Raw genomic sequence first — 26,898 nt, 5'->3', positions numbered from 1 at the left:
GGCGCACAACCCTTCTTAGCGTAATGAATTTTTCCATATTCACATTATGCCGTGAACTTCGGCATGTTCTCGGTGACTTCTTAACAGACACTGCTTAGTTACTTCAGCTTACTATTTTTGACCCTTGCAATACATGCCTGCATCAAACCAATACTCCTCCTCAAATAGTTTGTAAGAAACCGCTTTCTCAGAACTAGATTGTGTTCTTGAGAGGAGGGCGTTTTTTCTAAGAAACCGCAGTCACTTTGTTTCTCCCAGTTCTAGTGTATATTCTCCAGCACTATTACCTTTGTATTTCTGTGTTCTACAACACTGAACAAAAACTTCGATCGCGGTAATTTTCGGGTTTAGGCTCCTTGACGCTTTTATGTACCCTGCAACGAAGAAAGAATTGTTCCTTGGAAGATACACTTTGTGCTGTCTGACAGTACTTCTACAGAACACGATATCGGTCTCTTCTTCCCATATGGCCAAGCTCTTACTCCCGTTTTCATGCCGGTTAGCATGCCCCCAAACATTAACTTCTGAACAAGCTCCCTTCTTTTGGTCTAGACTATTTCTCGCTTTTGAAGCAAAGCGCCTCTCCCTTTTTGAAGGAAGCTTGAAAGAAGCTCCGGCCACTTGCAATCATAACTCCATCTCAGACCTCCATTTCCATCGAAAATGAGTTTTTAACTACAACCTTAAAGACGACTTCACTGTGCACAATATTTCCAGCTCTATCAGCAGAGCACTACTCTATGTGCCATGTAAGTTGCAAAATATCCGTGTTGATCGCTTCTATAAGCTTTTCGCCTACTTTACCATCCCTATGCAGACCAGCACGGCAGTTATCATATGCAAGCCGGCAAAAGCCTGTCTCCCATTCGAGAGGTTCCCTTTATATACAGGCTTTGATGATGTCCAGCCCAAAGGTGAGCTCACGAGGTTCGCGGGCTCTCCAGTGTCGGGGCACAAATTCTAAAGTTAAGTAGTAAAGAAAATTACTGCTTTCACAGGCATCATAGCCTTTGGTTTCGGTATCACCACCGTACGTAACACAAGGCTGAACGAAGCACGCAACGCCACACCCAACCCCGTGAAGTCTCATGAACACACATCGAAGGAGCGTAGTATTTGCACATTTAAATTATAGTGTCGTTGTACATACACTATTATTTTCAATGCACACTTCGCTCCCTTAGGTAATACTTGTCAACACATTGTTTTGAGGACATCGCCGTCAAAGGCTGCCGATGACCTGACCTTCCTAAAGTATTGCTGCCAGCTAGAGACAGGGCAGTCGCGCGCAATTTCACGTTCGCCGTGTATAGTTCTTGCAAAACACACGGTATCATGTAACAGAGGTGCCAGTAGCCTGACAAGGGTAGCGATATGGGCTTGCTGCGGCTGTGTGTCCACCCTGCCTTCTTTTTTGTCCTCTTGTTTCTCTGCTTTTAACTTCCCTTCAGTCAATATCCTGATGCCAGGTTGCACCATGCATGACCCAGCAATAACTACTCACTCGTAAACACACCTCCTTGGACATCACAGCTACTCAGAAGGGTATCTGAACACACTTTGATCACTCAACTTTCGAAGCGATGATGGTTTAAAAACCTGTTCCACAGCCTGAATACTTCATCTTCTTTCAGCAGTGCATATTCGCCTGCTAATATATCGTCTTTGTACACTGTTCTAACGCATGCAACAAGATTCGGCGACTTGTATGTCGGGACCCCAAACTCGGCCTTCAGGTTCGCTGACTTTTGCCACAGTCGACAGATCTCTCCAGGGAGGCCCTCGAGCAAGCCCTTCTCGGGGACTAAGGTCTAGATGTCTTAAGGCCGCTGGATGAATTCCGAGCATCACTGGGTGATGCCTCGTCGCTTGGATATCACTCCCGGTTCGAAATCTGGCACTCTCCTGGCAACGGAGGGCAGGCTTCCGTTCTCGGAACAGCAGCCGTTGTGTCGAGTCAGCACCGAGTCGCTGAGGGCCCGGCGATGCTGCTCGGGGAGAGTGTCGTCCTTGGCATCCTTGGCATCCTTGGCAGATATGGCAGCCGCGAGGGAAAAAGGTCCGGTATCCATGATGGTGGCCGCACCTCTCGTGTTGCCGCTGCTGCTGGCGAGTCTAGCCTGCTTCGCGTTCCTCAACGCCGCCGCCGCCGCCACTCGATGCTGCGGGTGAGCCCCCGGGAGTGCCGAGTGGGGCAGGCTGTCGCTCTGCGACCCACTGGACGCAGTCGACAACAGGCTGGTGCCGTTCGCCAGCCGATGGAGGCGAAGCCGGAACGACGATGAATAGGCGGGAACCACAGGCCTGCGAGCATGACCGGAAGAAAAAAAAAGGAAAAGAGTATAGCAAAGAAAAACAAGTTGTTCTCGCACCGATACACCGATAGGAAAGGTGATAACAAAGAGTGACAAACAGGCGGGCGCCTAAATGACAGCCACGATAACGTACACGGACTCTCAATACAAGACGGAGGGCCAACATAGCCCCTTATGCAACTTCGTGTGGTACAAGATCCAATTTTCAGCCGAGCGAAATTCGTACGCAATAATCATCATGCGAAGAGCAAAAAAAAAAGCGATATTTTCTAAGCGTACGCAGTTCGCAGGAAATGCCCCACGCCCCTGCAATCTGCTTGACAAGGAGTCAAAGTGCTTAGTTTGTCGTCTGAGCAGGTGACAAAATGGTGGGCTTTGGCTATCAATATCATTCTTTGTAGGTTGCTATTTCCTACCACGCTTTGCCAAAATGGACGGCCTCTACATCCTCATCGCGTGCAAATGAATGTTTCATTTCAAACAAAAGTGGTTAATGAGTCCCGTGTCCCATATTTTTGTCATATTGCAAAATGTTCTTACTAATGATGTACCAACAGGTTCAGTTTTCAACCCTTCAACCAAAGCCAAGACAAACGATGCAGCTGCTAAATTCTACTCGTGTTTTTCACAGCCTCAGCTACTAACAGCACCTCAAGCGACAACCTCTTTGAACTGCCAAGCTTCATTTTTTCTTTAACTTTTCCCTTCCTTCAACTTTTTTCGTTAGCAGGGAAGCTTCCTTTCTGTGTAAGCCATATGGATTTCTTTTGTAGCCCTGTGGTCGGGCGGTGACGGCGGAGAAATAAGGCTGTGTAACAATAGCGGAAATAAAGAAATGCTCACAGAACCTGTTCAAGCTTCATGTATGCATTCACTAATGCATGCGCGTGTCCATGTGCGTTTGTGTATGTCGTTTTTCATTCGCTGCATGGGCTTTCGGGTGTGCGTGTTTCTAAATGCTTGTAGCACACTCAGTGCCGGTTTTGCCGGGGAGCGCTTTGAAGGCAAGAACCGAGTAAGGCACACAGTTAAACGCACAGGAGTGCTCCCGTGTGTTTGTTGATGTGCCCCACTTTGTCCTCGCTTAGCAAGACGCCTGCTCTTTTTTTAGACTTATAGAGTTTTGCGTGTTCAAGAACAACTCGGAGTTAAGGGCACGATTCTTGGTAAACATCAGAGCTGCGGAGGTTAGACGCATATCTGCTTGATGAACTACCGGGTTAAGGGTACATCTTCATGATCAACCCGGTATTACTTGCACATGCACCGGATAAACTACAAAGCTATTGAGATTAGGTGGGCATGTGCCTGATTCAATGCACACATTCGATGTGCTTGATCCACTTAAATGTTAGGTGCAGGTGTGGCGCCGTGCCGAGACTCATGATGCTTAGACTTTAGTAATGCATTAGGTTCCGCTACAAATGTCACGAAATGAGAACGTATTGCAAATTTGAATGAACGAATCAGACACTGTTATTGGCTAACGCATAACTACTGTTTGCGAGCTACAGATTGTTCTCTAAACAGATGATAGAAAACTGCGCGCAAGCGAACAATGGGCGGTGCAGCTCACTGGCCTTGCGGTGGGCGGCCACCTGGTTCCTGACTGGCAGCTTCCGATGCAGGCAACCGGATACAAGATGCGCCGGAAGCCGCCGCGGAAGCGCCTGCTCATGGCCGCGTAGATGAATGGGTTGACACAAGAGTTGATGAAAGCAAGCAGGTTGATGCTGAGCATGGTAAAGAAGTAGTTCTGCTTCTCCAGGTAGTTGGTGCCAAACTGGGTCCACATTGACACCAGGAAGTATGGCGTCCAGGACAGGGCGAACGCCGCGGCCACGACCATCACCATCTTGGCGACCTGCGAGGACAAGAAATTCGGTGTGTTGAAGTTTAATGATAGCACGCAATATTTGCTGGGCCATTATCATCAGCCTCATTTGATGTCCACTTCCGGCAGAAGTCCTCTCCCAGCAGTCTCCAATAAACCCTAGCTTGCGCAAACTGGCACCACTTTACGTTTGCGAATTTTCTAATTTCACCACACCACCAATTATTCTGCTGTCACCAACACATTCTGTAACTATAATATACCAACGACTACCTGCCCTTGGCAGCACATAGGTTGCCCAGGTTCATTTTTTTCTCTTAGTGTCTACTAGAACATCGACTACCCTGTCATATCCACGCCGCTGTTTTCCTGCGTCTTCAAGTTACGCCTGCAAAATTTCGGTAGATCACTCGTTGCGTGGTCCTTAACCTCTTCACAATACTGAAGCCAAAGCTTCAACGGCGACTCAACAGTTTTCACCTTGAGAGCTAGAGGTCAAACCACAAGAGAGCGTTAAGGCGCGTTTATAGTCCATCGGCAAGCGGGCGAGCGTCATCAGACGGAGGACGCGTCGGAGCGCATTGGCCGCGCGTCCGGTTACGTTGGCGGCGCCAGTACGTCAAATCATCGGTCGAACTATAGCCTCTGTTGTTCTTGCCAATGTGACATAACGTGTGCGCGCGTTCACGCTACGTCGGATTAATTTACGCCTTTACGGAGCCCTGAAAGGAGACATTGCCGCCGTTGCCCGAGTAGAGTTGGGCCCGGCTGCGAGTTGCAACCAAGTCTCACTACTTTACTGATCACCGCAGTGTCTTCATAGGCATAAAAAAAGATGAATAAACACTGTATTCATTGAAAACACGTCTGTATATCATTGCGAAACCATACCTCGGCTACAGCTCGACAATGGGCCTAGCCAGGGCAGTGAAGCTTTCGCTATCAACCAGGGTTAACAGAAGCTAAACCACAGCAAATTTTTTTTGTTAAGCTCCAATTTTCTTCCTTAAATTACAGCATCGGTACACTGCAATGATTGTGCGCTTTTTTTCAAGGATAGCAGGAATATATTGTTTTATACAACACGATAATCAACATGCCTTCCGACTTTTAGCATACAGCATACTAAACTTTCGCTAAACGGTCTCCTACGGGTAGTTCTCGAAACCAAACAGCATTCCCTGGTACTCATGCTCTCACACCGAGATGCTCTTTCTTTTCTCGTTCTTCAGGCCGCGGGAACTGCATAGCCAGAAGCATTCGCTCATTTCTTTTCAATGAAATTTTATGTGCCCCTGTTCTCGACGAGTTTTTGGCTTTTACTTGATATTTATTACAATACGCATTCGTTGTTGCTGATGCTCGAATGCTTTTGAATGTTCATTGTTTTCAGTCATTCGTGAGGTATTGTGTCAATGAACAAAATAACAAGTGAGCACGCAGTAAACTGATTTTTGGGATAGAAAACACTTAATATGCTAAAATGCACTACTCAATCCGCCGTGGTGATTTAATACAAAGTGTTTTGCGGTCAAGGGTGGTCATTGCATTATTCATCGTATATTGTCTGCTCATGCAGTCTTTACAATATAACGTCAAACTGCTCTGCATGCCCGCTACTACGCTGTCACGGGCTCAGAGAAGTTTGGGGAGCTTCCCCCAACGGGAATAAGCTACATGCGCCATTAAGTAGCATCAGTGAGCATATTATCTAAAAAAATGTGATGTTTACCATAACATAGTACTGTAACTAAGCGTTATTAGTGCTGTTTCGTATCAGTTCTTTCTAAAAATCACATATTGTGAGCACAGCTTGCAGGCAAATTTATCGCATTGATGTTTTGATTCTTAAGCCTGCCTTTTTGTTTTATTGCAGCCTTTTAGCGTTTGATTATTGTATTGAATACTGGCCCAAACTCAACTAAAGTTCATCGGAAAATGGCAGCTTGAAGTGATCAACTGTAGCGAAAAAAAAATACCGCTGCAGCCAACGTTTCGACTAGGGTATTCCTCTGCGACGGGGTTTGTGTTATCATTACGGTGCTTCTTACTATGTTTTGTATTGGCGTTCTCATCCCTCACCTGCTTAATGTGCAGTTGGCGCATTTGCAAATAAATTCTTACGCGAAAGCCAGCGAAGAAGCGGCGTAGTGTTGAAGCGAGTGACTCGAAACACGATAGGGCACGATGGGGCATGAATTTAACATGTTTCGAACGACGATGTAGGCGGTAGTCAAGGAGAAGGGTGAATACGCACCGCGTTTCGAAGATACGTGCAAGGTAGGATGCTTCAGGCATCTTTCAATCGAAGCACAAGTTTCTCATAGCCGACTACAACACTGTGAAGCAACAACCATCCTATTTGTGCTCTGCTGAGCGCAAATGACGAAGTTTCGCTGGGCTGACGCTTGAACGAGCTTACGCTATTAGTTCGCGAAGCGCACACTAGATAGGTCGTCCCGGAGTGCCTTAAGCAAAAGAAATAGGTCAGGAATTTACTTGAGATAATAAGCGGAAATATTGGGGATTGGGGGTGAACACTGATAAGCGACACGCAACTACGCAAAGAATGCGTCGAACGTTTTCTACGATCAGCGCGGTGAATCGAGCGTAAACATGACGGCGCCCTGGCAATGTGCCCCGACAGTACCAGAGTTGACTTTAAAAAAAAGTTGAACCCGAGCTTGTAAGTGTGAACACAGGACAACGTTCGTGCTGTCTCCTTCCTATCTTGTCCGTGTTTTTAGCGCTGTTTTCTTCGACGGACCAGAGTTGAGAGTTTGCTTACATTTTTATTTATAGTACGACACCAACCAACGTTTTGTATCCGCCTGACACAGTCTCGGGCTTATAAAGTTGAGATAGCCGCATAACGTAAAACGTGAGTGAGCAAGTGTTTAGCTGAGCGAACAGTGCATAATTCATAACTCAGCGCACGTAATCAAATTATTTGACGCAGAACTCACTGCGTTGATATTTGAAAACTGAAAACTGATAACTACGCCGAAATTTTCGGGGAAATAAGCAAGCAAATTAACTATGCGGTTTAAAGTACACTGCATGGTGCTTCCTGTAGCATTCATAAATGTGATTTTGAGCAAAATGATGTATTACACATTGCAAGTTGCTCAACGCCAATTTTCTGTGGATGCATGTGTTGATTGGCCTTTGTAGACCCCAGCAGCGCAGCCTGTTGACACCAGCATGTTATCAAAGCAGCCGCCTTTGTCATCTGAAGTGCGACTACTTTGCGACAAAAGCAACGCCGTCTTGATCGGTTAAAGCATGGGCCCGTTGTGGCCTTCAAAACACTAGCACACACGGGTGGAATCCCAGAGTCTCTGTGAGGAGAAAATTTTTTCCTTGCCATTCACACAATGGCTGGCTCATACAGCACGGCAGTGCCTATTGCCTTTGAAATTCATCACACACTGCACTATTTCCAAGGTATCTGTGGATGGAGCGAAAATACGCACTCTTTATCAAGCGTCCCAGCTTCGTAATAGTCCAACAGATGTATCTTTCAAAGTGCACGATGCATGTGCGAGATACATGGTGCTTCTTAGTTGGAGCGCAGTTACATAATTACAAAGATGTACATTTAAGCATCTCCGTTGGATGATCACTCCTCCAGGAGACAACACGTTTTCTTTTTCTTTAGGTTACAATCTGAAACCGTTCTTCTCACAGCGTGGTTGAAGAAATGCGGTTATTTTGTGCCATGGTTTACAAACTGCAATTTGCATCCACGTGCGGAAATAGTGGATCTCCGTTTAGCACATGTATAAATGCCGTATTCTTCTAGGACATGGTCCAGAAAACGCTTCAGTAAGATTTAGATATTACATCGTAAACATACCATTTTCTATCTTTTAGAAGTTCATGTGACCCATCGTATTACGTGTTTATGTGAGTAGTCCTGAACAGCCTTTGGCGCCGTAGAATGGGGGACAGGCATGCTGAAACATCGAAAAAGACACCATCGTTCTTTCGAAAATCTGCTATTTGTTCGCAGTGTGTACGCGTATGCAGCTCGAAAACTACGGGCGAATTTGATATCTTTATCCGAGGCCCGCATTTTCTAGGATTTCTTTTGGATGCATCTATTTAGCTTTGCCTTCAAGTTTTTAAGGCTGTGTTCTTTCTAGAGTGTTTTACTCCCATGTAATATTAAAAAAATAGGATGAAAGAGCAGCGGTTAGTGTAGCCTGTTGTCCGCTGCACGTTTCTATTCGATTCTATTCCAATTTTATTGGCACCGCTCAGTCCAATTTTAAAGCGAAGCTTGCAACATGTACGTGGAATCTTCATAGCTTTTTCTTCGTTCTGTGGCGAAGGTTATGCCGAAAGTCAGTGGGTCGCCTGTATCGAAGATATCGACTCACATTTCCTAATTCATTTAATATGTTATTGCAGCAGAAGCTAAATGGACACTTCAGGGAAATTTTCGCCGTCACCATGGTGTTCCGGATATACATGTATTAGTATAGGAATATTTCAATAAGTAGCACAAATCAGAATGTCCAGTGGCGGGGATCGAACAAAGGACATCTAGCCCTGAACTTCTAACCTTTAAGCCAGAGACGCTTGCCACAGCAGCCGGAATAAAACATCTTTAAGAATTTCTCGCATGCAAGGAATCTTTCGTAGCTGTCAGGGCGATGTAACTTCTGCCCAGCTGGAGTTGCCTTGCGCGCTGCCTCGCGTCAATATAAAGAACCCGCGCAAGCTGTCACACAGTTCGAGGAGTTGTTGCCCATTCAACAAATTGATCATACCCACTATGGCTAATTGGCCTAGAAATGCGTGATAGGTGGAGACGTTGTTGTTATGTGTGTTACGTGTGTTACATTGATGTTACGTGTGTTCAAAACTAATACGGAGCCTACTGTGGCGTCTCGAATAGCCCCAGTGTTGCGAGAGAGGTTAAACATGAATCAGTCAATCGGCTTATTGACGATGACAGCTGTCGGGATGCCAGACATAGCCAATGGGTTTGAAAAAGAATTTTTTGAGAAATAAACACACAAACTAACTATCTGGTTGCAAATACACTACATGGTGCATCGTGTAATATTCGTAAGTGGGATGTTGAGCAAGATGTTGTATTACTAAAGGTTCCCAACGCCAAATCGCTGTGGATGCACGTGCTAATTTGCCTTAGTAGATCTAAGCAGCATAGCCTCTTCATTATAACATAACTCCGGTCGAACATGCGCAGAAGGTCGATGGGCCAAGATAGAACACTAAAACATATTCTGAATTTTTGTAATCACCTCCCTCAACACGTTGTTCTTATAACTAACTCCACCCGTTTTCGAAATAGACTAACCTATTATGGCGACAGCAATTACATGGACACTCAAGGCGAATTTCTGCCGTCTGCGTCGCCGTGAGGTTCTGTATAAAGTCGATGGGCGACAAAATCGTCGCCGCGCGCCGTGTGCTGTATGTGCGAGTCAAACCGTGTGAGGGTGAGCCGGTGATCGCGGCTCAATCTCGCCCACGAAAGGGAGGAAAGCGGAAAGGAAGTGCGCCGTCTTCCTGTCGCGCGCAAGACTCCGGGAGGAGGGTGGCGCGTTCTACTCCGGGCGACCTGGGAGGCCAGGGCGTCCGCGCGCGTCCGCCCGGGCCACTGTATCCTAAAAGCCATCTGCTACGGGGTCAGCGTCCACCGCGCGCTGTGCTTTCGCAGCTTAGTTCGCGTTGATGCGAGAGGCGGAACGAAGGTCATTTGGCTCGCTGCTGCGACAATGCTCCCTCACTTTAGCGTTTTGACAGCGAGTTTCTGCGGTCACCGAGTGAGATGTGTTTAGGTTTGCTTGTGCGAGCGTGACACCACTGCTTGTTAATTTAGTTAGTTTGCCTATGTTTATAGCTTATACGACCGCTAAAAATTACTATCGTTACTTCGTATAGCTTTCCACTAATTTTCTGTCGCAATCGATGCTTCGCCTGTCGGGCAAACCTGAGACTTTTTTTTCTCTTTGTGCGGAGTAATTTATGCTTTTTTTTTCATTTTCTACTTGCGTTCTTGTGCTCAACTATTTCAGTAATTTTTATATTTGTTTAGTTGTTTTCAACTACATTCCCTTATCTTGTTCTTGCATTTCGCCCACGCCTGCTCCCCTATGTAATGTGGTTAATCCCTACGGGTAATAATAAATGATGTGAAATAAAATAATGGGGAACAAAAAATAAGCCCCTGAGTGCTGAAATTCATATACGCAGTCCGATTTCGGAAGAACGGAAAACTCGTCACACACACTTTCAAGGCAAACTCTCAATCCCAACATGACGATTTATGTATATATAGTACGTTTTCAGTTATACGTAGTCAAAATGTCAAAATTCTTAATGGTTCAAAATTTAGATATTGCATTTTGAACTCACACGTTCTGGTTCATTGAAGGTGCACTTGTTCATCTGGTGCATGATTAGTCAAGTTGAAGGACAGCAATACAATAGCACTATTCACCGCTTTACTTGCGCCGGAAGAAATCGGCCTTTTGAGAAAATTGTGACGGCAACAAGAAAGCAGTACTTCAAAAGCTTCCGCTGAATTAGAGCTAATATAAACACTTGTCTGTGATGAAATTAAACTGCGGACCACTCATGACATTTTCAAAACTTCTGTCAAAGTAGCTCTCAGGGACCTTCCGCCACGACAAACATTTCAATTTCTGTCACAATTCTTGCTATAGTGTTGTCCTTTTTCTCACAAGCGTAAACAACGCGATCTCAGGTCCTTAAACGGACCTCAGTATTTTGAAAAGTATTGGAACACAATCGGTTCGAAAAGGCTTTAAAACTATATTGTGGTGTTTGTGTTTCTACCTCAAACAATATTAAGCCACTCAACGCCACATTCCATTCTGAATCAGCCACTTTAAACAATGAGGACAGATCAAGGTACAAAGCGAGCGTTTCGAGAACCGGGAGTATGTAATTTTTTTCTATTTGTTACAATATTGGGAATGTTGGCAAAAATATGTTGTCTTCTCCAGAACGGTAAATTGTAATAAGGTTGATAAAATAGTCAGAAATATTGTGAGCCATTAGAGTTAATTGCTAGCACAAGCGAGGCAGCCATTTGCCATAATAATAAAAACACTACCCAGAAAAAAAGGAAAATCTAGCAGTTTCGTATTGTCTGCATTACGGCCTATAGAGACAGTCACTTGCAAATTGAAAAGAAAGATATATGAATAATTTACCGGAACTTTGGCAATTCCACATGATACCCATCGTGAGGCATCATCAGTCAAGTGTTTACACGCAATAGTAAAATCACAATAACCTGACGCAGAAAGAATAACACTTTGTAACCTTGCTGGACACTGTCTTCCTTCAAAATGGCAAATATAATAAGTGTTTAATGCGCTATGCATGAGATAATGAAAATCAAATGTTACATAATAGAATGTTCGTTTCAAACGGCCTTGCAAAGGCATTGAAAGTTATAGTTTTCTCTCCGAGACAAGCGATACTAGAAAAATTGCTTCGTCAATAAATGTTTATGGTTACGTTCTAAAAATAATTGTATTGCTATAGTTGGCGCTTTACTTTGAGGGAATAATTTTTTTTGCGGTTTAAGGATAAAGTCCACGTAAGTAAAAAGTCACCGTTTCGCCCGAAAGGCGAAGCATCGATTTCGTCAGAAATTAGTAGACAGGTATACGAATAAGGATAGTAGTTTTATCGGCAGTACAAACTCGCAAACATTCGCTTACTAACTAAATTAACAAGCATGGTGTAAACGCGCACAGGCAAACATGAACACGCCACACTCGATGACCGCGGAGACTCACTCTCAAAACTCTCGCATGCAGAAGCGCCGCATCAGCAGCGAGCGAATTGACCTTCGTGCTGCCTCTCGCTTCAACGCAAACTGAGCGGCGAGAACGCAGCACGCCACAGAGGTATGAGTAGTTGCCGCACCTAGGCTCTGCCCACAACGCAAATCGCTTTCAAGGTAGGGTGCACGAGGCCGCGCAATACGCAGTTGCTGCCAGAGTACAACGCCACCCCCTCCCTCCCCCCGGTGGCTTGCGGGTGACAAAAGATGACGCGTTTTCTCATGCTTTCCTCTCTTGCGTGCGCGAGATTGAGCCGCGATCGTCAGCTCCCCTCGCACGCTTTCACTCGCACAACAGGATACGGTGCGTCGGTGACGGTGTTATCGCCCTTGGACTTTACACGGAACCTCACGGCGACGGCAGAAATGCACCTGGAGTGTCGATATAATTCCTATCGTAATAAAAAATGCCGACAGATCCCACGCCCTGTGGGAATCGATGTTATGCGAAGCAGTGTGCGGGGAGCCTACCAAGTTAACGAAACGACCATGAGAGCACCAAGACGTAGGCGGCTCTTTCATGACCTACATGACACGCATGCCACGACATATATGTCATGAGTCCCCGGGAGTCCCTTTAGCAACGCCTAGGAGACCTTAAAGCGGAAGCCTTAGTCATGCTCATGACTATGACTTCAACCATTGACCTTTAGCCTTTTCCTTCCCTTGGTACCACATCCAAACCCATTCCACTGGTTTTTGAGTGTTAACTTTTTTTTTTGCTGAGTGATCGTCATCTTTGCATGAGTCATCCACATGACTATGACTTCTACCATTATCCTTTAGTGTTTCCTTCACTTAGTACCCACGTCACAACCCATTTCAGTGGTTCTTGAGTGTTAATCTTTATTTGCAGAGTCATTTTCATTTTTGCTGAGTCATGCACATGACGATGACTTCTGCCACTATCCTTTAGTGTTTCCTTCACTTAGTACCCACGTCAGAACCCATTTGAGTGGTTTTTCAGTGGTAATCTTTTTTCGCTGAGTTATTGTCATTTTATGCGGCTGTTTTATGACCTACATGACACGCATGTCATGACCTGTCATTTATCTTCGTCATACACTGCTGTCATACTGTGCCAGTTTTGGCAAATGTCAAGTTTACGATATGATCATGGGAGCACCAAGACGTAGGCGGCTAGATAGATAGATAAATAGATAGATAGATAGATAGATAGATAGATAGATAGATAGATAGATAGATAGATAGATAGATAGATAGATAGATAGATAGATAGATAGATAGATAGATAGATAGATAGAAAGTGGCAAATGTTCGCCAAGAAATGCTTCGCATTTAAAAATTCAGAGCCCTTCCACAACTGTGAAGATGGACATCAGTGAAGCTTTGACAATGGTGGGTCTGCTCTAGAGAATATTCCCCCTACGATGAGAATGGGTGTATCGTCGTTGGGCATCACCCAAACGAACATATATATCACGAACGTTTCGGTTGAGAAGCTCGCGTTGGAACCTGGCCGTCGCACCGGGGATGTTGGCGCTAGCATTGCTGAGGCGTGCACCACCGTTGTCGGGTTCCTGGAGGGCAAAAACACGCTGATGGTTGGCCTCAACATCGCCTTCTCGGTGTAGGCGGCTCTTCACTGAAGTTTGGCCTCAACATCGCGCTCTCTCAACTCGGAGTGTGCGGCTCTTCGTTGACGATTCGCCTGAGGCTCGGAAACCCTCCCGCTAGAATCGTCATGTCGACAACGAGCCCTTTCCCGAGCGCGTTCGCGGCGGCGTCGCTCAAACGCGTTATGACACGTCGACAGTTGCTCATACATGGCTCACACTCCCATAAGCTCACACTCCCACCCCACTCCCCCGGCCCATTACAGCCACAGAAGACAAGTGAAATTTTACGCTGGAATGATTAGCGGCAACGCAGCGAACTGTGGAAGGAGACGACGACGACGCACGCGGGAGCAGTGGCACGAGCGCAAGCCGAGAACGAGCACGAGCACAAACTGAGGGCGACGATGACGTACGTGGGAGCAGTGGCACGAGCGCGTGCCGAGCACGAGCCCGCGCGCTAAACGAAGGGCGCCAATGAGCCAGCTGTGGAAGAAGACGACGGCGCTGGAGCCAGTGTTGATGATGATAGTTTTTTTTACACGCGCACACGATCCGGGGAAACTAGCTCTTAACAGCTTTGCTGTGAACTTCATGACACAATGGTACAACCAGTTTGAATAAAAAATGTCACAGTTTCGCCCTAAGGGCGAAGCAATGAATGCGATAGCAACACAGCAATGTCATACGAAGTAAGGTGAGCGGCTTTGGTAGCAATATGAATTGTAGTAAACATGCGCTGAATAAGTAAGCAGGTGTGCTGCGGCGTAAGTAGACCGACATGAAGAGATACTCGATGACCACAAGAAGGCGCGTGTGAAACGGTGGTGTTGATAAGAAGCGCTTCCCGTGGGCAGCGCGCGTGCGGAGGGACACACCTGTAGCGCTGCACTGCCGATCCGGGCAGCATTACATGTGTAGCGTGCGTTGGAAAATGTGGCCCGACTATTACTAACTGAATGAACAGGTAAGCAGCAGTGGTTTCCGTACGAAGCTCCACCGGACGGCATCAGCTGAAAGGATTACAAGCATGTGTCATTTTCGTATGTAGACATTACAGGAATACTGGGTGTAGAGGCGAAACGTGCGAAAGTGGTGAATGGGCGGCATTGGGAACGAAAGCAATTCGCTTCTACATACATGGCGTAGAAAATATCCAACTCATTCCAATACCATAAAATATGAAAACATCCGATTTCCAAGCATTCCCGGGCCTTATTCCCTGCACTTTAACAGCACAAATACACAGGCGACTGCGCGTTTCCAAAGGAACTTGCATCAGCCGACGGGATGGTACGCTGCATGCAGAGACGGCCACAGCAGAAGCTCCCAGCTAGATGATGCTAGGCACTCTCAGAATGCCATCTACTCGAACTCATGACAAATGCGTGGGTGCACAGCCTGTTTTCAGTCGTTCAGAAGAAGTAATTTATCAGTTACAAGTTCCTGGTTCTTGAGCTCCTCGGCGTTATCTTTTGAGCGTTCTGCCTGCGCAAGCAACACACTATCCTGTTATCACTCTTGGCATTCACTCGTCGCGTTTCTGACAAGTGCGTGAGTATTGAAAGAATGTATATGTGGTTGCGAGGCCATAAAAAGTGCCACAAACTTGCCCCACTAAGGTTCATTACTTGCCGAACTAACTTTGTCACTGCTGCCGAGCTGGTTCTCGCTAAGTGCGTCACAGCGTGCTGTGCGGCCAGCGTGCCCGAAAAGTACCCCAAGAAGTAGCGAAATTGCTTTCAGTAATGTTGGGCGTCAGGGAAAGCGCCACAAACTAGTCCTAGTGTAATGTGCAGTACACGCGAAACTAAGTGCGCACCACTACCGAGCTGGTCCTCGCTAACTGCGTCACAGAGCCCTGTGCGGCCAGCGTTCCTCAAGAGTACTGAAATAAATTACAATAATGTTGGGGCCCATAGAACGCATCCGAAACATGTCCCAGTACGATCCATGAACTCAAATTAACTGCCTCGGGATGGCCGAGTTCTTTTTCGCTAAGTGCGCCACGAGTCTCAGTTCCGTGCCGTGAGCCTAAATGTGTCACAGACTGTCAAAAGAGATTTCTCACCTTGCCGTAGTCCATCATTGCAATGGTACCGTGTCGATGTGCAGAAGCAACGCAAGAATAAGTCGAGAGCCCAAGAAACCAGGCTACATTAATTGAGAAAAAAGGCCGGTAGATCCCACGTACTGTGGGAATCGATGTTATGCGAAGCAGTGTGCGGGGAGCCTACCACGTTAACGAAATGACCATGAGAGCACCAAGACGTAGGCGGCTCCTTCATGAACAATATGACACACATGTGATGAGATTCATGTCATGAGTCTTCAGGAGTCCATTTAGCTACACCTAAGAGACCTTAAGGCGAAAGCCTTAGTGATGCTCATTACTATGACTTCGACCATCAACCTTTAGTTTCTTCCGTCACATAGTGCCACATCTGAGCCCATTCTATTGGTTGTTGAGTGTTAATCTCTTTTCCCCGAGTAATTTTCATTTTTGCTGACTCATGCTCATGACTATGACTTCTACCACCATCCTTGAGTGTTTTCTTCACTTAGTACCCACGTCCGAGGCTATTTCAGGGGTTTTTGAGTGTTAATCTTTTTTCGCTGAATCATTGTTATTTTTGCTCAGTCATGGCCATGACTATTACTTCAACCATCGTCTTTTAGTGTTTCGTTCACTTAATACCCATGTCAGAACCAATTTCAGTGGCTTTTGAGTGCTAATATATTTTCGCTTAGTCATTGTTATTTTTGCTCGGTAATGGTCATGACTTTGACTTCTATCATCATCCTTTTAGTGTTTTCTTCACTTAGTACACACGTCAGAGCCCATTTCAGTGGGTTTAACTTTTAATCTTTTCGCTTCGTCATTGTCATGGCCTACATGACATGCATGTTATGACATTTATGTCATGACCTATCACTTATGTTCCTCGTACACTCCTGTCATACTATGCCAATTTTGGTACCTACCAAGTTAACGAAACTACCATGACAGCACCAAGACGTAGACAGCTGTTTCATGGCCTACATGACATGCATGTCATGACATTCATGTCACGACATATAATTTATGTTCCTCGTATACTCTTTTCATAGTATGCGAATTTTGGTACGTACCAAGTTTACGAAACGCCCATAAGAGCACAAAGATATAGGCGGCTAGATTGATTGATAGATAGATAGATAGATAGATAGATAGATAGATAGATAGATAGATAGATAGATAGATAGATAGATGGATAGATAGATACTGTCAAAGTAGCAAATGTCCGCCAAGAAATGCTTCGCATTTAAAACTTTATTTCGACAGAAGACGTTACAAACACCGAGTCACAATGATGGCACAATTGCCCTAGGACAACATTTACAAAGTACGGAGCACTGCATACATGGCACGTTTTCGTAGAATTGTCCGAGTCCTCAGGCACATACAAACTAATTCTCGCACTATATAAAATGATGTTGAATATAGGCTCAAGGGAAGTTTTTTAGACAAAATATTCTTGAAAATACATATTTCGGTTGCAAGAAGTCCTTGTGCGGACTGTCAATGGAGCGTAGTGTTTGCGGGCGCTGTTAACATACGACTCTCCGAAAATCCACCATGCTGCTCTGGTTTGTCAGCAAGCTTTTTCTACATTCCAGTAAGTATTAAGAGAAACTGTAGCATGAATATCTACCGAAAAAAATCTTTTTTAGCTTCCTTCATGTTGTTTAAGCAAACATCTCACAAATAAAGAAACATATGCCTGAAATTAGGTTGTTACTATCTTTGCTCTTGATGAATAGCGCGAAATGTTGACGAGGTTTATTAGAGGTGAGCTTTCTTTTTCAAGGAGGAAAAAATGGCCGCGTATCTGCGTGCTTCGCTGCAAATGTCGTCGAAAGACGATAGTCTTCTGCCGGCCGTACTACATGAGTGCTGGTCTGATCCGCGGCCACCCGTGATGCTGTTCTCGTACCATTACCGTCCTGGCATGATAAATGCAATGGAGGTTTGTTTGAACAGATTTCATTTTACCGCATTATCACTGCTGGCATGCCATGTGTTCGTACCTCCACGATATGTCAACAGTGTTTCGGTCGCGTGTGGTATACTGTATAGCATGATAGTTTGCAAAGAAGAACCATTTGTGAGACATGAATGTATTTTATTGCGTGGAAGGGTCAATGGCTGTGCGCATGTACTACTGGTGCGCCGAAGTAGACGCCTTCCCGTCTCCGGTGACGCCAGGGTGTGAGGCACGATCACGTTCCACAGTGGCACTGGTACCACTAGCACACTGAGTGTCACCATGACATCCCTCGTCGTCCGACGCATTGGCAACCAAGCAGAGCAGAGGTCTGTGTACGCTGAAGTAGGAGGCGTACTTCAGTACTTCCACGTTCTTTAGCCCGCGTTGGAAGACGTGGTCGAGAGCCGTTCCAAACCGGGTTGTAGGCACTTCGCTTTCGCTTGCCAAGCTCCTTGCGCTAGCCGCTGGGCTCGTTGCTCGGACGTTTCCTGGGCACGCTTGAGACGACGAGCGTCGGCACGCCGGCGCTTCTCCGCTGCAATTAGGTCGTCGGTCTTTTCCCTGCGTTGTCTGGGCATGTCTTGTAGAGTGGGTTGTATTTCATCAAGCGGCCATTTATGTTTTGCCCTGCCTCAGACAGCGCTTCCTTTATGTTGAATCGGCCGCATCTGGCTGGCATTGATAAAATTAGAGGAGGCGCTGCGTGAGACATGGACGCCATCTGGCAATACATCGGGAAACATGAGCTTGTGCTGAGGGTTTCCTTCTCCATGGCAGAGGGCGCTCGTCGGCGCGCAGTCGGGGCAACACGAGCTTGTGCAGAGGGTTCCCTCCCTTCGTGGCAGACGTCGTTCGTCAGCGCGCATAGCATGGCATTTTCAGCGCAGCTTAAGAAACTAGGGTCTTTAGAGTTACGTATCTATGTATTTTCTATTAAAGGATCACACCTCCTAATACTTACCTAGTTATTGTTGCGCCTCAGATATGCGTAATATTTACTTTTTGATTGATAACGTTCACAAGTATGAACAGCCGTACCAGTTTAAGTAGTGTGGGCGGTAAGCAAGTGGTCCAACTTTGTCCGGGTGGCTGAATCGGGTGACAGACAGACAAACAGAAAGACAGACAGACAGACAGACAGACCAAATTTTCAGCGTTTAAGTTCCCCAAGAAAGACTATCGTCTTTAAAAAGGCCAGTAGATCGCACGCACTGTGGGAATCAATGTTATGCGAAGCAGCCTACCAAGTTAACGAATCGACCATGAGAGCACCGAGACGTAGGCGGCTCCTTCATTAACTATATGACACACATGTGATGACATTCATGTCGAGAGTCTTCAGGAGTCCATTTAGCTATACCTAAGAGACCTTAAGGCGAAAGCCTTAGTCATGCTCAAGAATATGACTTCGACCATCAACCTTTAGTGTTTCCTTCACTTAGTACCCGCATCCGAAACTATTTCAGTGGTTTTTGAGTGTTAATCTTTTTCGCTGAGTCATTTTCATTTATTCTGAGTCATGCTCATGACTATGATTTCTAGCAGCATCATTGTGTGTTTTCTTCCCTTAGGGCCCACGTCCGAACCGATTCCAGTGGTTTTTGAGCATAAATCTTTTTTTGCTGAGTCATTGTCATTTTGCTGAGTCATGCTCATGACTATGACTTCTACCAGTATCCTTTAGTGTTTGCTTGCCTTAGTACTCGCGTCCGAACCCATTCCAGTGTTTTTTGAGTGCTATACTTTTTTTGCTGAGTCATTGTCATTTTTGCTGGGTCATGCTCATGACTATGATTTCTACCATCGTCCTTTAGTGTTCCCTTCACTTAGTACCCACGTCCGAACCCATTCCAGTGGTTTTTGAGTGTTAATCTTTTTTCGCTGAGTCATTGTTATTTTTGCTGAGTCATGCTCATGACTATTACTTCTACCAGCATCCTGTAGTACTTCCTTCACGTAGTACCAAGGTCCGAACCCATTTCAGTGGTTTTTGAGTGTTAATCTTTTTCGCTGAGTCATTGTCACTTATGCTGAGTCATGCTCATGACAATGATTTCTAGCAGCATCCTTTAGTGTTTGCTTCCCTTAGTACCCACGTCTGAACCCATTACAGTGTTTTTGAGTCCTATACTTCTTTCGCTGAGTCATTTTCATTTTTGGTGAGTTATGTTCATGACTATGATTTCTACCATCGTCGTTTAGTGTTCCCTTCACTTAGTGCCCATGTCCTAACCCATTCCAGTGGTTTTTGAGTGGTAATATTATTTTGCTGAGTCATTGTCATTTTTGCTGAGTCATGATCATGGCTATTACTTCTCCCAGCATCCTGTAGTGTTTCCTTCACTTAGTACCCACGTAAGAACCCATTTCAGTGGCTTTTGAGCGTTAATCTATTTTCGCTGAGTCATTGTCATTTTCGCTCGGTAATGGTAATGACCATGACTTCTATCATCATCCTCTAGAGTTTTCTTCACTTAGTACGCACGTCAGAGCCCATTTCAGTGGGCTTAACTTTTAATCTTTTCGCTTGGTCATTATCATGACCTACATGACATGCATGATATGACATTTATGTCATGACCTATCACTTATGTTCGTCGTACAATCCTGTCATACTATGCCAATTTTGGTACCTACCAAGTCAACGAAACTACCATGAGAGCACCAAGACGTAGGCGGCTGTTTCATGACCTACACGACACGCATGTCATGACATTCATGTCACGACATATAATTTATGTTCCTCGTATACTCTTTTCATAGTATGCCAATTTTGGTACATACCAACTTTACGAAACGCCCATGAGAGCACAAAGATGTAGGCGGCTAGATAGATAGATAGATAGATAGATAGATAGATAGATAGATAGATAGATAGATAGATAGATAGATAGATAGATAGATACTGTCAAAGTAGCAAATGTGAGCCAAGAAATGCTTCGCATTTAAAAAGTCGCAGTTTCACCTGAAAGGCGAAGCATCAATTGCGATAGCAAATTTGTAGAGAGCTATACGGAGTAATGATATTAGCTTTATCAGCTGTATAAACTTGGACATGCAGCAGCACCGGCAACACGCAGAACTGTTGTCGACGCCGTCGGCGTTTTGCCTGCGTTCGCTCAAAATGCGTGCGGCGTTGCTGACTGTTGCCGGAGCCTCTGATATAAATAGGCACTTGGTGCCGCAGCTAAACGTCGCCTCCCTTCCCTCCCCCTCCCTCCCCCACGGCCTCTCGCGCGTCGGAAGAAGGTGCGTTTGCTCTACATATATGGTGATTGTAATGGTGGAAAGAGACGCCTATTTCTGCAGCCCTTAAGGGAGCACGGCGCAGAACGCGCGTTTGTTCTCCGCCGTGCGTTCATTCCCCGTGAAAGCGCGCGCCCCTCGCGCCCTTTCACTCGCACATACAGCGTTCACGCGCGGCTGGTTGTTGGCGCTGAGCCGTGCTCCCTCAAGGGCTGCAGAAGATAGCGCCAACCTTTCCCTTTCCCTCAAGAACCACTTATCATCATCATCATCGGCTGGATTGTTGGCCTATAATGTAGTGCTTTGAAGTCGATGTCTGCAAATTAATTTGCGCCACGCGCTCCTCAATGGTCCGTTATCGGAGGTACACGCTACGAAGAAACGTCGCCAGTTACAGCATCACACCTTAGCGACGGGAACCATCTTGCGCAGCGGTGTAAGGGACCTTCTCCGACGCGCGCACCGGCCGAGCACAGCAGTGCAGCCGCGATATATAAGTGGTTCTTGAGGGAAAGGGAAAGGGTTGGCTGCAGAAGATAGCGCCAACCTTTCCCTTTCCCTCAAGAACCACTTATATATCGCGGCTGCGAAAGAGCGAGAGAGTTCGCAAGGGTGTCTGCGCAGACGCAAGTGCGTCTGCGAGAAAAGTTCACTTTCCCCGCGTTCGCAGCGAGCAGGCGTCGTAGCCTGCTCGCTGCGACGCCTGCTCGCAGCGTCGCAGCGAGCAGGCGTCTCTTAAAGGCGCAACACTTTTCTCATAATACAAAATTTTTATTCCCACAAATATTTGATGAGTATTTTTTATATAAGCACATGCATGGTTGTTATTGCTGTTGTGAAAGTAAATAAATAGTTATTCAATGGCGCTAAATCAGGCAGAACGATGCATACCCTGGTGGTAAACCATGCTTCAATCTCAAAGTCATACAAACTTTATGGAATGTATTATGCATTATATGAAACACAACAGAAATAAAATTAATTTTTGCACGAAAATGTTTTAATACAGCTTCGTTTACTGCGCCGCATGCAAACGCCACCAGTTTCAAGACAGAAGTCAATCCGAAGCCTGTACTTCCCATCATTCCCATGTAGGTTGAGGCGACGTTCAGGAGAACCCCCGTAGACACTAGCGCCACTTTTCCCTCTAGGTTTTTTTATTTAGAAACTCTATGGTTGGCGCTATCTTCTGCAGCCAACCTTTCCCTTTCCCTCAAGAACCACTTATATATCGCGGCTGGACTGCTGTGCTCGGCCGGTGCGCGCGTCGGAGAAGGTCCCTTACACCGCTGCGCAAGATGGTTCCCGTCGCTAAGGTGTCATGCTGTAACTGGCGACGTTTCTTCGTAGCGTGTACCTCCGATAACGGACCATTGAGGAGCGCGTGGCGCAAATTAATTTGCAGACATCGACTTCAAAGCACTACATTATAGGCCAACTACACGTCCTATGGAGCTATATAAAAAAAAGTAGGTGAGGTTTAAGTCTAGTAAACTTAGTTATCACGAGCGAAAGGTCTATTTGGCTTGTTTTTCAAAGATTATATGTACAGCATTTCACTAATGCACGCTTCCGCGCTTTGTACGCTTCTCTATAAAGTGCTATTTTGTCGTCCGTTTGCTTCGGAGTTGCAGCAGCCAACTTTGCCTTTGCTTGAGCACGACCGCTGGATAAAAAAAAAGGTGCGGCCTGCCGCGTGCATCGAAAACGGTGTGATCCGCCGCGGCGCCACACGCCGGGGGCTGTTGTCTGGCATCGGCATAGCAAATGCGTCAGGAACGCGCTTGGAGCGCCGTCACGCTTGCAAGCCGACGCGTTCCATCCCCGTCAGCTAGCGCCGTTCGACCCAGCCAAGCGGCCGACAATGCAACTACGGCCGTTCGCTCGCATAGCAACGCGCCCGACGCGGCAGGCCGTACCCTTTTTTTTATCCAGCGGCCGTGGCTTGAGATTTCGCAGCTGCCGTCTACCTATATCTACTAGATGATTCGATTCAGCCTGTCGCTTGCGCTGAAGCGCACGCACAGACGGCGCCGCCGGCGCGCCATCCATGGCGAGACTGAGTGACCAAGCGCCGGCGAAGCCGCCATTAAACCCTTGCCTTGTCACGTAGCACCACAGCGGCGAAGATCCGAGCAAGCGCAGCTGCGACGCCTCTCCGCAGCGGATCAAGTCGTGTGACGTCACACCTGCCACACTTCCGCTCTTGCGGCTCGCGCTCCGGCAGCTCAAGGTCATTGTGGCGCTACGATTGACCTTGCAAGACATGGCGTAGTAGAGCTTTCGCTCTAAAATAAGGACCAATCCCGAATTCAGTGCAATCTAACATAGTGTCACAATGCGCTCGCTTGCGCGGAGTGTGTAGATAAATAGCTGGTACGTCAAGGTATTGCGATATTGGGTGCATAACAATAAGCGGCGATTTTTCGTAACATTTTCAGTCTTCTGTCTTTGAAATGAGGAAGCGGCGTGCGCAGAGTGCCCTCGAGGTGACACACGTACATTATGCCGATATTTTATTCTTTGCACCTTTCACGCTATCTTTGTTCACTGATTGCCGCCGTCGAGCGAACTCAGGCCAGCGCAAAACTCTAGGCTTCCTCTATAGCACCCTAGATCTTTCTTTAACACACGAAGCTGTTTAAGCCAGCCGTAATTTGCGGTGCGTAGCAAGACACTACCAAGAAAAAATAGAAAATAAACTTTCTTGCCGAGGCGGGCTTCAAGCCCACGTACCCCCGGTCCCAAGACGAGCGTCGTAACCACAAGGCTATACAGCCACGCCTGCAGAGCGTGCATTGATGCGAACCATATGATTGCGCTCGAGCGTCGTCGTCTTCGTGCACAGCTGGCGCGTTCATGCGCTCGTGCTCTGTGAGGCGAAGAGGTTTTGCGCGCTATGAGAGTGAGAGAGAGACGCATTCATGGAGCGCGTCTCTTGGAACGCGGTGTCGGTGTTGCAAGCTGCTCTATGCAACGCGCAGTGAAGGCCGTCCGAGACGCGCGAAAAGAAATTGTCATCATCAGGAGTAATAAGATGAAAAGTTCTTGCGCACTTCCGGAAAATGCTGGGCTATGATCGTCCAGCTTCGCTGTTCCAAGCATGCGCGGCCGAGTGCAATTTGTCGTCGTAGTCTTAACTTTGTGAGCTAAATGGATAGATCATAGGCAAAATACATGACACACGTTTGCATTGGCAGCCGTGCCTCTGTCGCGGCAAACGACGAACAAATTACACTGATAAAAATGTTCGACCGAAGTGCGTAAAGCCTTACAAAAAAAAAAAAAATGTGAAGAGCGGTCGATTTGGTCCGCGCAGTGATTTGATTGCACGTCTCAAATGACGGAAGCGTCACTCAAGTAGGCCCACAATACAGCCTTTACAGCCACTCTTTTCGTTAGTTTAAACCATCAATGAAGTCGCACATTCAGATAGAACAAAAAGATTGTGGTGCGTTTTCATAGCACGCATAAAATAACAGAAACCACGGTAGGGTTTCGCTATATATAGCCCATTACAATGTCAGCTCCATCTCGTCCACTCATTTCTCTGGAAACCATTGGCACTCCCCTTGATAATGCACGTGCTGACATAGGCTTACGCGATGACTAAACGCATATGCGCGGAGTGGCTATACTGCAACGCTTGCACACACACCACACACACACACACACCACACGCACACGCACACGCACACGCACACACACACGCACGCACGCACGCACGCACGCACACGCACGCACACGCCCGCACACACACACACACACCAACACACACACACACCCACACACACACCCCACGCACACGCCCACGCACACACACCACGCACGCACGCACGCACGCACGCACCACGCACGCAACACAACACACAACAACACCACCACACAACACACACACAACACACAGCACGCCACGCACACACACACACACACACCACACACACACGCACGCCACAAACACACACCAGCACGCACGCACGCACGCACGCACACGCACGCACACACAACACCACACACACCACACACACACACACACACACACACACCACGCACCACACACACGCCACACACACACACACGCACGCACGCCCCAACACACACAACCACACCACACACACACGCACGCACACCCACACACACAACACACACCGTACACACACACACCCAACCACACACACACGCACACGCACCACACACACACGCACGCACGCACGCACGCACGCACCACGCACGCACACACACCCACACACCACACCACACACACACACACACACCAAACCACACACCACGCACGCACGCACACACACACACACAACACACACACCGCACGCACAAACACACACGCACGCACGCAACGCACGCACGCACACGCACGCACACACCCACACACACACACACACACACACACACACACACACACAACACGCACACACACACGCACACGCACACACACACACGCACGCCACGCACGCCACGCACCGCCACACGCACGCACACACACACACACACACCACACACAACACACCCACACACCCACACAAACACACGCACACGCACACGCACACGCACAACCACACACACACACACACACACACACACACACACACACACACACACACACGCACGCACGCACACACACACACACACACCACACACACGCACGCACGCACGCACACGCACACCACAACACACACGCACGCAACGCACATGCGCGCGATCTTCCATAACTCTTTTATAACTTTACGCGACAGCTCACGAATACGTAATAACTCGACACCCACATTACGCAATCGTGCCCGCGAGGCGCTTGCAACACTCTGTAGAGAAAGGGCGCATAAACTATACGAGCGATGCTGGAAGACGAAACGGATAGTGCGCTTACAGAGAGCCAGTGATCTTCAGCGAGAATGCTTAGTAATGCAAGCACACAGAGCAAAAAAAAGTGCTCGAAGTTGCTTAGTACGCCGAAGCACCTTTGTAACACAAGCGTTCTCGTCTTCTTGATGCAACGCTAACATAAAAAAAAATCAATTTGATGGGTTTTCCGTGCCAGAACCACGATTTGATTACGCGACACGCCGTAGTGAGGGACTCCGGAATAATTTAGACCACCTAGAATCTTTAACGTGCATCCACTGCTCAGTACAGGAGCATTTTTTTTTTTGTATTTCACCCTGATCGAAATGCGGTCGCCGCGGCCGGGACTCGATCCCGCGCCCACGGGCTTAGTTGCGCAATGACACAGCCACTACGCCACCACAGTGTGTGCAACGCTAACACAAGGACCCCCATAACGCTAGGAAAGTGTTCAAAGCAAGACTTTCGTGTTCCCGAGTGGTGCAGCAGCTGCTGCAATAACCGTATTTATTTACTCATTCGCATATCGTACCTTCGTTTTCTTGTAGCTTGTTTGCTTTATATGTTTTCCCAGGCAACGACACTTCTACAAGATCAAGTAACTCATGTTCGGGCCATAGTTTCATTATACATATATGAAGATCTAGTGCCGACATGCAAAATTTGTACAGCTCTAGGCAGCTATACATGACGCCACAAAATAATTAATTAGCTACTCACCAGTATTACTTCCTTCATTGAGTATGTTAGGCTTTAATTGAAAGAACAATAATCGCAGTAGAGACTGCGTTTAACTCAGAAAGAGGTGAAGTTGGAATGGCAGCGGTAACCATCTATATAACAGTGGCAGCAAGAACACCGCTTAAATAGCGTTACCCGCCCTGGTTGCTTAGTGGTTATGGTGTTGGGCTGCTGAGCACGAGGTCGCAGGATCGAATCCCGGCCACGGCGGCAGTGTTTTGATGGCGGCGAAACGCGTAAACACCCGTGTACTTAGATTTACGTGCACGTTAAAAAACCTCAGGTGGTCCAAGTTATACCGGAGTCCTCCACTACGGCGTGCCTCATAATCAGATCGTGGTTATGCCACGTAAAACCCCATAATTTATTTTTAATAGCGTTAGTTAGGATTTGCACGACCTGCCTCGTTTTTAGGAAGTATGTCACCTATTTTTTTTTT

At 46.9% G+C, this 26,898-nt stretch overlaps 1 protein-coding gene across 1 annotated transcript in view; it reads right to left on the bottom strand.

The window, feature by feature from the left end:
• Positions 1-1,847: 1,847 nt before the first annotated feature.
• Positions 1,848-26,898, bottom strand: part of LOC119463849 (galanin receptor type 1) — a 110,905-nt gene continuing 85,854 nt past the window's right edge. Inside the window, exons 4-5 of the mRNA XM_037724668.1 lie at positions 3,896-4,179; positions 1,848-2,304 (exon numbers count right to left, since the gene is read on the bottom strand). Coding sequence (XP_037580596.1) covers positions 1,848-2,304; positions 3,896-4,179 — 741 coding nt within the window. The remainder of the gene's footprint in view (positions 2,305-3,895; positions 4,180-26,898) is intronic.

Source organism: Dermacentor silvarum, chromosome 9 (genome assembly GCF_013339745.2).
Source record: "Dermacentor silvarum isolate Dsil-2018 chromosome 9, BIME_Dsil_1.4, whole genome shotgun sequence".
In the NCBI taxonomy this organism is placed as follows: domain Eukaryota; kingdom Metazoa; phylum Arthropoda; class Arachnida; order Ixodida; family Ixodidae; genus Dermacentor; species Dermacentor silvarum.
Note: the sequence above shows the minus strand (reverse complement) of the source record. Positions and strands in the feature narration are given on the sequence as shown.